The sequence below is a fragment of the Pleurodeles waltl genome, chromosome 5 (genome assembly GCF_031143425.1).
Source record: "Pleurodeles waltl isolate 20211129_DDA chromosome 5, aPleWal1.hap1.20221129, whole genome shotgun sequence".
Classification (NCBI taxonomy): domain Eukaryota; kingdom Metazoa; phylum Chordata; class Amphibia; order Caudata; family Salamandridae; genus Pleurodeles; species Pleurodeles waltl.
Genome location: NC_090444.1, coordinates 989770097 through 989785384, shown reverse-complemented (window position 1 = coordinate 989785384; position 15288 = coordinate 989770097). Strand labels below are relative to the sequence as shown.

The 15288-nt window shown below is 44.4% G+C and overlaps 1 protein-coding gene across 1 annotated transcript in view; it reads right to left on the bottom strand.

Moving 5' to 3' along the window:
- The window catches only part of SOS1 (SOS Ras/Rac guanine nucleotide exchange factor 1), a 453501-nt gene that overhangs the window by 80411 nt on the left and 357802 nt on the right, over positions 1–15288 (bottom strand). The window contains exon 19 of the mRNA XM_069235148.1: positions 7820–7936. Coding sequence (XP_069091249.1) covers positions 7820–7936 — 117 coding nt within the window. The remainder of the gene's footprint in view (positions 1–7819; positions 7937–15288) is intronic.

The following is a 15288-nucleotide window of genomic DNA, read 5'->3' as shown; positions in this document are numbered from 1 at the left end:
CAGCATCGTAATGAGAGTCAAAATGGTATATCAGCCTGATGTTCCAAGCAGAAAATGGCAGTGGCATGCACAAGAGGTCATCTTTACAAGAGGCTCTCACTTTCTCCTTTGTTTGAGCCAAGGTAGATTATCCCTTGGGAAACAGAAGAAGCTGGTTCCAGAATCAGCACTGCTGACTTTCAGATCTGTTCCCTGTATTGGAAGTGACACCCGGGAAAAGAATAATTCATATGTGGAATCCCTTTTGCGTTTCTCGTGTGAGAACTTTTCTTTGGAATGAACCCTTTTTGAGGATGTGGATGGTGATCTGGAGAAGAAGTGATCCTGTCGTAAACAGGACTAACCCATAAAGAGCTTGGTATCTATTTTCTTCACTGTCTTAGAGAATGTGAGGTCATCATAAACGTAACAGAAAGTGGAGTCATGCTTGAAGCTTAGGTAACTGAGAAAAACACCGTAAGATTGGCTGTTTTCTTACAACAAGTGCAAAACTATAAGAAGATTAACCTCTCTGGAGTGGTGGGGACATTGCCTTGGTTGTACAGTGTCACAAATAGACTAGGTATAACTTGTAGCATGCACAAAAACAGTAACTAACGAATGCTGCTTAGTGATGGTCAATCCAAAGAAGAATCTGTAGTTGTGTTTTGAGCCACATGATGCTACCACCTATCACACTGATCAAGATTTTTCCAGACAGAGTCCTACACTGGGGGAATAGTCAAAAACTTGAGGAATCTGCAGTTAGATGGAGTCCCTACCAAAAAGGGTGTTACCAAAGGTAAGCAACTTCTGATAGAGACTTCTAACCTCAGACTCATCTTCTGAATGAATACCCAAGCAGGAGGTAGGCTTGTGAAGCGGTTAAACAGTCCTGCAGGACAGAGCAAGCAAACTGCCCTTCTCTACGGACCTGGCTGTCCAGACAGTATAGTGCTTTGTGAACATATGGAGTGACACGCACGTAGCTGTCTGTGAGATGTCCATGACAGGCATCCCGTATGCCAAAGCATTAGTCGCACTCTTGGCTCTGGTAGAATAAGCCTCCAAGCCTTTGATGGGCTGTTTTTGCCACTGTGTAGCAGATCTTAATACAGAGTATGATCCAGAGAAAGATGGTTCTCGCTTCACAGCCTCATCTTTCTGTGCTCTAGTGAAACAGAGAAATAGCTGAGGTTCTCTGGTACAATCATCACAGAAGCCTGATATCCCTTTTTGGATCCAGACAGTTGGATTTACCCTCCAGCTTAAAGGTGTGAGGTGTACCAAAGAAGGGAAGGAAGAATGATATTCTGACTGACATGAAGACATGAAAAGGAGACCCAACTGTCAGGAGATAGGAGGCTTGAGTCCGCAGAACCTGATTGTCTGGGTAAAAAGTGGTATAGGAGGGTGTTCGTAAACAGGGTCTATAAGTCATTCACCTGCTGCACCAATGTTAGCAAACAAGGAAGACTGTATTGAGAATAAGGGGCCTGGGAGAACAGCTGTGTAGAAGCGCAAAAGGCGCACAAGATATATTGTAACCCCATGAGGAAATGCATCACAAATGTTGATTTGAACAGTGCAGGCTGGTCCAGCAACCATAAAGAGCTGACAGGAACCCTTTAGGACCTGCTGGGCTAGGAACAACAGAAAACAATCCATCAGACAGCTTGATGGTCCACGGGGTCTGGGACAGACAGGACATGGACTAGCATGCACAGTTTACCATGGAATGCAACAGGAGACCCACCCGAAAGGGTAACCTGATTGGAGGACACATAGTTATGCAGAGGAGCTTAGGATACCATAACCTACCAGTCTAGTCTTGGGCCACTAGGCTGACTTGGGCCTGGACATTCTTGATTTTCTTCTGAATTTGTGCCAGGAGTATCAGCAGGAAGGCGTACAGGATTTCCATTCTATGAGGAATTAATCTACGAGTGAGAGCCTCTTTGGAAATTCCAAAGTGCAGACATTCTGCCTTCTCTGCAGTGGAGAACAGATCGAGCCAAGGGTCTCCCGATTCGCAGAAGAGACCTTTAATTCCTCTGGATGCAACCACCATTCACTATCAGATAGACATCGCATGCTGAGTTTGTCCACTCAGATGTCCACAGAACCTGCCAGATGGTGTGCCACCAGAAATACCATGTCCAGGGGATGTAGGTGTTGTCTGTGAGCACCTGCATCAGCCTTCCTTTCGTGGATGGCAAGGAGTCTCAACACCAAGCCAGTGGCTCCCAGCTCCAAAGGATTGATATGGAGTCAGGCCTCTGCAGAAGAGCCTCTGTTTTTTACTTCACTCAAGTGGCCACCCCAACCCAGCTCTGGATTAGGAAGAAAGAGAGGTCTGTCACTGACCCAATCACGGTTCAGCAGCCATTGCTGCAGGTCTTCTGAAGTCTGCTCTGAAATCTGGAACCGATTGTAAGAAACTCTCCTGGTGCTTTGACCACTAGGACTTCAGATCCCACTGCAGAGCCCACATATGCCAATGGGTATGTTCGACCACAAGGATACAAGAGGCAAAATCCCAGAAACTTCAATTACCGGCGCTGCAATCCACAACAGAGGCTGAAATATCAGAATCGTAGCCTGAAAGTCCTGGACTTTTCCGCTTGAGGAGGAAAGTACGAATTAATGCCATATCCAAAATAGCACAGATGAAAGGGAGTGTCTTTGAAGGAGTCAGGTGAGACTTCTGCATGTTGATAGTCAACTCCAACAATGTTACGAGATTCTCCATCATCTGGAGACTACTGACTGAGGTGAACCTTCCTTCAACAGCCAGTCATCAAGTTAGGGGAAAATTGGTAGTCCTGACCTCAAAGACGTGCTGCGACCATCACTTTGGTGAACATCAGAGGGGTACTGGTGAGACCAAAGGAAGCCCTGCAAGCTGAAAACGCTAATTGCCCACCAAGAACTGCAGGTATGGCATTTGGGCCTGCAGAAGAGGGATTAGGAAATACGCATCCAGCAGGTCCAACACCACCATCCAGTCTCCGGGGTGTAGGGTAGACAGGACCTGGGCTAGTGTGAGCATTTTGAATTCGTCCTCCACGGGAAGGTAAAGATCTAAAACAGATCAAAAACCTCCATCTATTGGCACAAGGAAGTATCAGGTTTAACACCCCAGGTCTTGCTTTCAAGGCTGAACCCTCTCAACGGCCCTTTGGTCGAGAAGGGCCTGCACATTCTGCTTTTAGACAGTCCTCTGTCAGCTGCCTTGAAAGTGGAGGACAATGCAGCAGGGTGAAGAGAAACAACTTGGAGGAACCACTTTGAAGACATGGCTTTCCACAATTGCTCGAAATACTGGATTTTGCCTTAGACAGAGGGGCCCAGCAGGGGCCCACTAATGTGCTTTTGTGGCTCTGGATGTTGAAGGGGCAGGAGGCTGAGCTGCATATTATAAACTCGGACATGAAACGGCTGGATGGTCTGCTGTGTTGGCAGTAGGCTCTGGCCAAACTGAAAACCCCTACTATAGATAAGAAGGGGTTGATATTGCTGAAGAAATTGTCGATTGTAGGCAGACAGATTCAATAAATGTGATGTGACCCATCTCTCTTTAAAATGTTATAGGATTGAATCTGCATTTTCGCAAAGAAGTCAAGAGCCTTTAAAACGCATGACAATTATGGATGCCTGGACATCGCCACAGAAGCCCAAAGACCTCATCCAAGCATGGCTTCTAACTGCCAAACTGGTACCCATTGCTCAATCTAAGCAGTCTGGGTCCAAACTAGAATAGATTATGAATTATCATGCATCACGTCCATCCTAGATATCTTGAGTAAGGGACGCTTGGAGGTCATCGGCAACTTCCGGTAAAACTTTTGTCAGTGTTCCAAAGGGCATGGGATTAGCGTCCTATAAAACGGCTAGTGTTCACTGACCTCACAGCAAGGCTCGTGGTCCCATATGGCCTTTTGATTCATCTGGGTGCAGTCATCACCGGTCCTGCAAGAGTGCACAGTCACCAGGCACCAAAGACACAGTTTGTGAGAGTCTGTGTCAGCTTCCTCGAGATCCACACCTGAAGGTACAGAAAGAAAGCAAATTACGTCAGTGCGCATGGGTGGCACTTATATGAGCCTCTACTTGTCACGTCCGGAGTGGCTAACATCGGTGTGGGGCCACATGATGCCAACTTATGGTGCGCAAATAGAGGCAAATCAATCACCAGAGGCAGGCTAGAACCACTCAAAAAGCGGGACCTGGTGAGATGATGGGCCATCGAGACGTGCTGTCTCTCAAAGGCATTCTGATGTTTACCACAGAAAGCTGAAGGCAAGACGAGGTCAAGCAGAAAGCCTGTAATAAGAAGAGGTGAAAACTGGGAGCCTAAAGACCAATGACTGCCTCTGCATATAAAGTGAATCCAGAGAGAGCACTCCGGATCTGTACTGAAAGGCATAGAAATAAACTAACCTTGGGTCATTAGGTAGTGTTTATATGGCTCTGTGATGTCAGGATCAGGAAAGAGCAGGATTAAAGATGGAGCCAAGGCGTCATGTGCTGTGCAGGAGAGCAATTTGAAATTTCTGGATCCAGTGTGGCACCTGAGATGAATCATAAGGTGAGAAAACTGCAGCAAGACGTATCCATCAGAATCTATAGGCACTGGTAGAGACTTGATGACAAAGGAGGTGGATCTAAAGGGAAATTTTAATGAAAACTCTAATAAACAATTGATGACAGAAAGCTATGAGAGGACTGACTTCCACATACAATGTGATAGAAATCTCACATATGGTGGCCGCTGGGGACAGCAGAACTCAGTGCATTCTTCCCTCAATGGTTTCCGTTCGAGTCTTTAATAATAATGTGACTGTACTATTTAAGAATGATTTTTTTATGGTGTTTTTTAAATCAAATTGTTGCTGCTAATAAAACATTACACTAGGTCTGCCAATTCGCCAATGGGTAATGGTTTAAGCAATGTGAATCAATGAAAGATCCAAATCTGAAAAATAAATAGTTACATTAGTCTATGTTTGTACTGCACTTTGAACTGACGGGCTATTTAAGGGTGGGTTCATTTAGAGCTTTCAGACGGGTTTTTAAGTGGAACCCGAATGGCCAAAAAGCTACGTTTAACTGCAAGTTCCAGTCATTAGGTGCAATAATGGGTCATAAACTTCTGCTGTACTTCCGATTCCATGTCAAACTTGCAAGTTAGATTTTCCATCAAACTCATTCATTCTCCCTCCAAGTCTTTGATTATTCCTTTCACTGCATATATCTTGAATGGACAGCCTGTTTCATGACTCACAGAGGGGATAACCGTTCTGTCTCCGTCATATATTTTTCTCATTTCTGAATCCTGACATACCTGTACTTTTTGCCTTATCTGTGTGTAAATATTTGGGATTTTCTTCTCGAAATTAAGTAAAACAATGTGAGATTCAGTGTTGTTCCACTCTGCTAACATGGGATATTATATTAGCTTAACTTTTTCCTAGCCTTAGGTTCCCTTCTTTTCCTGTGAAGTTGAATATCTTAAGTCCATCACCTTCCCGCGATTATCCTTTCTTACTGAGGGCTGTTGATGCTACTATATCCTTTTGTCTGAAAATCTGCTCTCTTCCATCTCCCGATTTTGGTGTATTCTCTTTATATTCAGTAACTAGTAAGTAATACATCCCTAATCGTTTTTGCTTGGGTCAAGTAAGAAGGCACTTTCCTAGACAATTACTTCCACGTCCGTTTTTCATAATCGGTACGTACAGGACTGAAAACACTCGTGCTAATAACAGATGACATCTTCAAACACTGCAAACTATTTTGTAATCGCAAAAACGCATGTATTATTTAATTTACGGTGAAGTAAAGTTCACACCCATAAAGGTGCAGACTGCAGTGACATTGCAATATCCGTACATTCAGTGCTTTCCTAGTCCACTTGTTTCTTATGTGAAAGTTTAAAACACTGCCCCGCCCATCTTACACAATACCTTTCTGAAAGAGAATGATATGTTCTGTTTAAACTTCAACAATCACACATAAGCCTACGCAGAAGTCAAATGCAGAAAATCCATGTTGTCCGGATCTCTGCATTCAACAAGTAGCAAGCTGCATCAACACAATATTTTGTGGCTGCTTCCTCAATATATTCTCCTCCATCTCTCACCGAGGGTCCAGGTTGGACCAGGCAGCCAAATGATTAATGCAGCCCTGGGGAGAGGCAGGGTTCTTGCTCTTCAAAATAAGGAGTGCACAGCAACATATAGCTGAAACTGTAGTCAAGATGTGGCTCCAAAAAGGCTACACTAGTTGTTCTGAACATATTGAGCACCTATTCAAACAACATGTACCCATCTACAAAGCAGAAATCCTCTGATGCTTGTAGGAGGAGGTTTCACGTTGTCATGTTTCTGAATTTACTAACCATCAGCAGCATTTTCACTAAACAATGCCAAATTTCCCTCATACTGGCATGGTGCTGAATATTTATGGAAAACATACTGCAAAAACAACAAGGTGATAGGTGGAATGCTGGAATTAATCTTGGTCGCTAGAAATCGCTTGGGGCCACGTTCCAGACCATCATTTTTTACTCATTACGACGCTCTAGACAGAGACCCACCTTATACAAATCAATCTTGGCCCTGCTCTAATAGCAAAAGCCCAGCCCAAACTGCCAAAGCCAGATCCCCTCTCGATGGGAACACATGCAATTCAAGACCAGTTTTAACCTACTTAGGTCTCGTAAAAGAGGTACTGCTTGAGGCCTATGGCACAATGAGCACGGGACCTAGGTCAGGGCATTCTAGTTGCACTTAGGGCATATACTACAAAAACAACGAGGTGATAGAAGGAATGCTTGAATTATTCTCAACTGCTGGCAATTGCTCAGGTCGCATTCCCATCCATCTTTTTTTCCACTCACCATGCCACTCAAAAACAGAGTAAGCAAGCATTCCGTTCAATACTTTTCTGTATTCCATATTGTGACGCCCTATGTGCTGCTGGATCCAAGGTGGACCTGACCAAAGAAACTGGCCTTGGATTTCTTGTGTTGCAGTTGCGCAGGACCAAGGCTAATGCACCTTTGGCTGGATTTAATCTGAGGTTGCACAGTGGACAAAAATAAAAAAACAATGAATCGGGATGCAGCCTGAGTAACAACTAGTTGCTGAGATGAATTAAAGTATTTCAACCAGCACTTTTGTGTATCCTTCAATACTGATTAGAAGCATAAAATGATCTATAACCATATCTACACTCTTGTCTTGGGTCCCTTTTTAAGGCATCTATAGTTACAATACGGAGTTGAGATTTTGCTAGAGTACCTACCTTATGGAGCTATCAGGTCATAAGGTAGTCAGGTAAACAAGTGGCAAGGAGTAATAGATACAACCCTCTCTACCTCTAAGTGCTTCTTAAGGGTAATTAAACAAATATTGTTTTTACTGTTCTGCCTCTGCAAATTGCCTGGCTTTACACCCCCCTCCTCTCAAACAAGCACAGTTTTAAGTTCCATCAATGCTAGTTAGGAATGTGAAATGGGGACAAGAGAAATGGCCACTGCTGAGAAGGCAATAAGCAGCTCTGTGCAATCCTGCACAGTGCAAAGGAGAGCAACAGCTCACCCTTTTGAAGCAGCACCCTTTAAAGCATACTGCATGGTGTGTACACTTCCACTTCAGAATTTTCACTTTTACGGAAGAAATAAAAAATTGCAGCTCTCAGCGCTGCAAACACATTACAATCGTACTTTTATCAACATTTTTTTTAATCCTTACTAGATATGCTATTTTATACACAAACCTTTAAATATTTAAGTAAAATGAAAAACAATTGCTTGATTAACGTGAATACGTACAAATCGTGGCAGTGTTTTTGCATTTCTGGGTTCTATTTCTAATGATTTTCTGAAAAGATAATCTTCAAAGTCTTTTTCCGTGCTGCCGTTCATTGGATTCAAATTTTCAAAAAAACGCTGTAGGGATAGAGTTTCAAGAAATTAAATAAGCATGGCGTAGGCACAGACAATTAAAAAATATATATAACATTCTTGTGTCACACATATCAATAACAAGCATTTGCAATGTGATGAGTATTGCATTTGCTCGAGTTAGAGCTTTTGGAGTTGTAAATTCCTAACTGGACATTTCTTGCCATATAAATTGAAAACGAAAAGTAAAACAGTTGACATAAGCGAGACGATTCAAAGGGCCACGGCCGCCATGAGCATGAGTGCAAAGGAGAGACACAAAATGAAAAAAGTTTGCTCGCAGTCAAACATATCGATAAAAGTGCAATTATCCATGTAACAGGGTCGGTATCCAAAGCGGTAACAAAACCGCTGAAGGAGGGACAATTGCAAAGCATTTACCAATGATAACAAAGGTGTTTTTAAAGGCAAGCCCATGAACGAATGATAGTGATGTGAGTGTGGTTGGCGTGGTCAAAAGCCCACAAGACTTAGAACAGGTCAAAGTGCTTGTGCGCTCAACCTAAAAAAGCCAAAGGTGTAAATGAAGTGCTTGTAAAGGGGAACACATTGTAGTTAAATTTAAAGAAATCAAAAATAGGCCAACTGGGGAAAGATGCAACAGTTGTGCTAAGTAGCATACGTGGTTGGATGTGCCCAGAGCTGAAGGGAAAAAAGAGTTGGTACTCTTTTGTCACCAGGATGAAAGCTGCTGGCGTTGCAAGTACTTGCTGTTATGAGAAAAGTGCTGGTGAAAAGGGGGAGAGGTTTGAGGTCTGTTCACTTTCCAAAACACAACCTTCAGCCAGCGCATTTCATTCAAAATAACTTTTTGGCATCTGGCGTGCCAACTTCGGAAAGCAGTAGGAAGCTTTTAGGGTCTTTTTGTGCAATACACTTTGGAACACCCCACAAGAGGGAACAGAACTGACTTTGGGACTACTGTTAAGGAATGTGTGTTGAGACTGCTGCCTTGAAAAAGTTATTTGGAAAGTTTTTTTTAAATGAAACAGGTTGACTGAGGTTTTTTTTTTTTTTTTTAATCAAGTGAACAAAGGAATGGTAAAGCACTCGAAATATTTAACTATACTTTTTGCAGATATTCTTTCCTTATGATTTTGGACCACAATCATAAGAATCATACTTTTGTATGATAAAGAACAAATATTATAAACATTACAATGTTTTAAACATTGTTTAACTTGCGTTTTTCTTTGCTCTAGGTTGCGTAGCAGGAGTAAGCTTGGCGATATTTTTTAATTTGGATTATTGTACACTCGTTAGTTAAGAGGGCACCGAAGCAAGTTGTCACATGGCCTTTCAGGAGAAACCAGGGCTTTTGAATTCAAAGATGTAGGGGTGAAGGAAATAGGGTCAATTGTTACTGTGGTTGTTCAATCTGGCCATGGTACGGCCTTGCCCAGCTGTGATTAATTCACTTAAGTGATACTGACCCGGTACTGCCTTGGGGGTTAGGTTTGATAAAGGCAATGAGAAGTAATTTATCAACGTCTGGGAGGTTTTGGTGAAGGACGTTCATTTTTAGGACAGCACTCATTCTCAGTAGGGATTGGCGAGATGTAGTGAAATATTATGCGGTTCAGAAAAAAAGTGGAAACTTAACAGGGATGGATGTTTTTTGCCAGGGAGGCACTGGAATGAATGAGCATAATGACATTACAAAAGAGGACTACACTGCATTAAACTTTACACTTTATTAAAATAAATTACACTTTATTAAAATTAAATATGTAATTTCTAAATAACGAGTTTTATTTGATGGGAAATGAGGGACAAGCTAACTACGAAACTGGCTGGGAGGCATTGGTGTTGAGGTTTTTGAATAATTGGCTGTTCGAGAGACAGCCCTATTTCTGTTAGATTCCATGGGCTATTGGAACAACCGCAAACTAGCAAAGAATGAAACATGAAATAAAGGGGAGGGGGAAATGCCCGAATCCAGGCTTTTCGTAGGTGGCAGATACACATAAGGCTCACGCACTAGGCTGGGAAGGTTAAGGACCTTGCCGGGAGGCTGCTGGCAGATGGAGCATCGGGGAGCAACACTTGGCTCAAGTGCGGAATGACGGTGAATGAAAAGAGATGGTGCTGAATGTCTGAACTTTTTGGTTGAGAGGTTTTCAAGTTGGGGGGAGAATTAAGTGTGTAGGGGCTATGTTGTTTAAATGTATTATTGAGAAGGGGTTTGCTATATGTTGAACTTAACAGACGTTATGTTGCATATCTGTCCTCATAAAGTGTCCCTTTGCTCTTACACGATCTGTATTTATTATGGGGAGTTCCGCAAGATGGAGTGAATGGATAAAATGAAAGCCATTCACAGAATGCAGAACTTCTCTTATGGTTCACACAAGACATGTTGCTACGTGACAGCTGTAACCACTGTCAGATGACGAGGAGTATAACGTTGACATGCTGTGGAATGCAGAGAGATGCATGCGATCGTTAGCAAATCTCGGGGAGAACTGCGTTCAAAATCATAAGGAGGGACACTCTTACACAATGAAGAACACAAGCTTAGGAATAACTGGGCAACCTAGTTCAAGTTGTCCCTGGGAGAAAATCACGTGTGACACTACCTCAATCTTGGCTTTTAGTACAATATTTGTTAACTGGAAATTTAACACCACCACTGAGACTGCTGAAGGGCCAACTACAAATCCCAGAATGTGAAGTGCTTTTGGCAAAAAGACAGGGCTGGGAGATTAAAGTTACTTAACATCTCCGTTATTTGCATAACCACGAAAAGTCTAATTTCCTAAACTAGGAGGCATATGTAAGAACCCCTAGTGCCTCCTGGTGTCACATTAGCATCATATTTGTATGGTAATGTGGCTCAACGAGGCTAAAATCGGAGTGCCATATTTACAAAGTGGCGCAATGCAAGCACTGCACCACTTTGTAACCCCTTGCGCCACATTATGACTGTACCAGGCATAATGTATGCAAGGAGGGTGTTATCCTGTTTGAGGGGGTGTGGTGGGGGAAGAAGAAAGAAAGAAAGAAAGAAAGAAAGAAAGAAAGAAAGAAAGAAAGAAAGAAAGAAAGAAAGAAAGAAAGAAAGAAAGAAAGAAAGAAAGAAAGAAAGAAAGAAAGAAAGAAAGAAAGAAAGAAGGTTTAAAAAAAATTAAAATTATTTCTTTGCGTCATTCTTTTTTTGCCATTTTTAACACCTGCTCAAAGCAGGCGTTAAAATAGGCATGCCATTGTCTTCAAGGGCCCTTTTATGTATTGTTCAGGGTTAGCGCCAAAATTATAGCGTTAACCCTGAACAGTACATCAATAGTGTCAGAATTTATGACGTTATTGCCCCTTACCCTGTGCCATGGTGTGCCAGATTTAAATATGGTGCACACGTGGTGGAGGCAGGGGGCGCATGGGGCTGCAAGAAAAGTGGCACTGCACTGGGTGTAGAGTAACTTTTCTCAAATCAGGGCCAAAGCGTTCCAGTTATGAGGTCACATGTGGAAGTTAAATCATGTAATGTGTACATACCTTCCCCCACTACAAGCGCAGAGGCACTACAGCTGTTGAAACAATGCAGCAATGACCTGGAGTGGATGTTTATACTGGGGAAGGCCACCGTGCAGCCCAGCGTGGCCATCCCTAGCCAGACGTGAACAAAGTAGGGCTCACTGCTCATAAGTAGGGCAAACGTGTCTCCATTCTTGAACGATGCATGGCGGAGTAGGACCTGGGCCACCCAGTTGCTCCTGCTGTACACTTGCCGATATGAGTGACTCAGCTCTTCGAAAATCAGGAACTGCTTGTCGGGCACTCTGTCCACCACAGCCAGAAAGTGATCCAGTACCGTCTCCACCCGGTCTGTGCTTTTGTAGAACTCTGCGTGCATCCAGGCATGGAGCACCTTCAGCAGGTAGCGCAAGTCCAGTCACAAGCAGGGGGAAGAGCCACTGCATGAGGTGCAAGGCAAGCGCACCACCGCGCAGGCGGAGAGACCAGCCAGAACCACGGGTGCAGCTGGGGAGAGCAAGGGCCTGCAATAGGCGGTGTACTCTCATCACTTGTGGAGCAGCAATAGCCTAGCACATGACTTGATGCATGTGGAATTCACAACAGTAATTCCCTCTCGGAAAAGGTACGGAGACAGGAAAAGGACGGGTGAGGGGAAGTCGAAGAGCAATCTCACAGAAAATGCACGTTTGTTACTATTCAGATTGTAAATGCTTCAGTGTTGCCAGCACAGTGAGCTTCAGTCAACAAACATCTTTTCCTCGCATTTCAACAAAACTTTAATGAAGTTAGCAGAGCAGCCATAAAAGATTTATGGCCCAAATAAAGAAGATAAGCAATGCCCTATGTCCGATGGCATGAGTGCATAGCAGGGAGGGGCCCTGGAGAGAGAAAGACTCTGCGATGCAAGGGCATATTGTGGCTTTCGTGAGCCGTGAGCTGAATGACTGGTGTTTCTCTAGTAAAATAAGCTTATTTTAGGAGCCGGAGGTAAACTAGGACAGCACAGGAATAAAGCCAGAACAAATATCAGCGAAATGGGAGGAGATGGGAGGAACGGAATGCTGCAATAAAACGCAGGCAGCTGTCAGTCTAAAACATGCACAGTGAAAGGGGAGCACCAAAGAAATAACAAAAATAGTCAGTCACAGCAACAGATAAAGAAACTAAAGCGGAATAATACAGTAGTTGGTCACTGCTCTGAAACAGAAAAAGGAGGGAGAAAAAGGCAGAACTGACTGTAGGAGGCTGGCCTGGTTTGTATTGGGTACCTTGGGTACTTACACCTTATACCAGGTCCACTTATCCCTTTTTAGTGAAATGTAGTAGTTTTCTAGCAACTTAGGCAGAGGTAGCTGTAGCACAGCAGCTTAGGCTGAACTAGGAGACATGCAAAGCTCCTGCAATAACACTTATAGTTACACAGTACTTATACACAAGTAAAGCCAATACTCAGTGTTACCAAAAATAAAGGTAGTTTATTTGGGTGACACAAGGCCAAAAATATCTTAGAGGCAATCCTCCTTCTGGCGGTAAGTATTATACACAATATATACACTAGGCACCAAAATAAGGTAAGTAATTAGACATAAGATAATGCAAACAACAGAAAATACCATATAATGCAATAGGAAGAAATAGGTCTAGGGGCAACACAAACCATATACTAAGAAAGTGGAATGCAAATCACAAATTCCCCCCTAGACAAGTGTAGTGTGTAGAGAATCGCTGGGAGAGTAAGAATACCACAAAGGTGAGTAAAATACCCCACCCCAGAGCCCAGGAAAGTAGGAGTAAAGTACTGCAAGTTTCCTTAGGGCACACATGATTAGAATTACTGCAAGAACCAAGCAAGACTGCAAGCAACAATTGGTGGATTCCTGGACCTGAAGACCTGTAAAGAGAGGAGACCAAGTCCAGAAGTCGCAGAAGATTCCAGGAAGGACAGGAGCCCCTGCCGACCTAGAAGATGGAGCAAAAGAGGAGTCTCCGGTTGGAAGAAGACTGCAGAAGATCACCAAGGAAGATGGCTGCAGGTTCCTTTGAGATGCAATGGATGTCCCACGTGGAGATGTTGGATGCAGGTGAGTTTCGGCTCTGGATTAATCCAACAGGCCTTGGTTCAAGCAATGTCGCGGACTGCATCAAAGTGGAGCAGCCTGGATCCAGGAGGGACCTGGGGGCCTCAACTCGGACTGAGGAAGCAGAGGGGGCTCCCAACACTGGAGGGAACCCACAGATGACGTGGCAGCCCCCACGGAGGTTCCAGGACATGGGGACAAAGAAGGTGCAAATTGCGGTTGTTGCAGCACTACAAAAGAAGGCCCCACGCTGCCTGAGAACAACTCAGCGAGTGAGCATCACAGGATAGAGTGCTGGGGACATGGGTCAGGCTGTGCACGAAGGATTCTTTCAAACAGTGCACAGAGGCCTCAGGATGTGAAGATAACGCGGTGCACAGGGGTACTGTCGCAAAAGGGGAAAGCAAGCTCTTACCTCCTCCAAATCTGGATGGCAGGATCTTAGGACAGTCTGTGTCGAAGGGGTCCACCACCTGTGTTCCAAGGAGCATGCTTGTCGCCAGGAGAGGAGTCCAAGTGAACCGGTCATCGTCTTAGAAGGTGCCTGCTGGAGCAGGGAAGTGACTCCGTCACTCCATGTGAGATTTCTTCGGTCCTTCTGGTGCAGGGTTACGACAGGGAGTCCCCAGAGCATGTACACTGTGGAAACTGTTGCAGTTGCTGGCTGGAGCTGAAGTTGCAGAGTCGAAGTAGCCCTTCTGGATACTTTGTTGCAGTTACAGCAGTTCCTGGAGCAGTCTGCGGTCGATCAGAGGTCAGAGGTTGAAGTAGTAGTTGCAGAGGATTCCTGATAGAAACTTGCAAGCAGAATCTGAAGAGAAACCCACAGGAGAGACCCCAATTAGCCCTGAGAGGGGAATTGGCTACCTTATCAGGTATGGATCTATCAGGAGGGGTATCTGTAGTCACCTGCTGGCACTGGCCACTCAGAGATCTCCAGTGTTTCCCCACACCTTGGAAAATAAGATTGCTAACACCAGGGACACACTGGAGAAGCTCTGGGCACCACCCCTATGGTGGTGATGGACAGGGGAGTTGTCACTCCCATTTCCTTTATCCATTTTCAAGCCAGAGCAGGGACTGGGGGTCCCTGAACCGGCGTAGACTGGCTTATGCAAGGAGGACACCATCTGTGCCCTTCAAAGCATTTCCAGAGGCTCTGGGAGGCCCCTCCCAAGCCTGTCACACCTGATTCCAAAGGGAGAGGGTGCAACACCCTCCTCCCAAAGGAAATGCATTGTTATGCCTTCTTGGGACTGAGCTGCTCAGACCCCAGGTGGTCAGAAACCTGTCTGTGAGGTGGCAGCAGCTGTAGCTGCAGTGCAAGCCTCAGAGAGTTGGTTTGGCAATACTGGGGGTCCATGGTGGAGCCCCCCAGGATGCATGGGATTTGCCCCCCAATACCAGGTATTGACCTATATGTAGTGAACGCGTGTAATAGTATCTCCGCACTCACGAAGACTGGGGAATTGGCCTTTGACAGAGTGGGGGCACCTTTGCTAATGTAAGGGTGCCCTCACACTAAGTAACTTTGCACCTAGCCTTCAGTAAATGAAGGTTAGACATATAGGTGACTTATAAGTTACTTAAGTACAGTGAAAATGGCTGTGAAATAGTGTGTGCACTATTTCACGCAGGCTGCAGTGGCAGTCCTGTGAAAGGGTTTGTCTGAGCTCATTATGGGTGGCAAAAGGAATGCTGCAGCCCTTAAGGATCTCCTGGAACCCCAATGCCCTGGGTACCATATACTAGGGACATATAAGGGGGGGTCCAGTGTGCCAA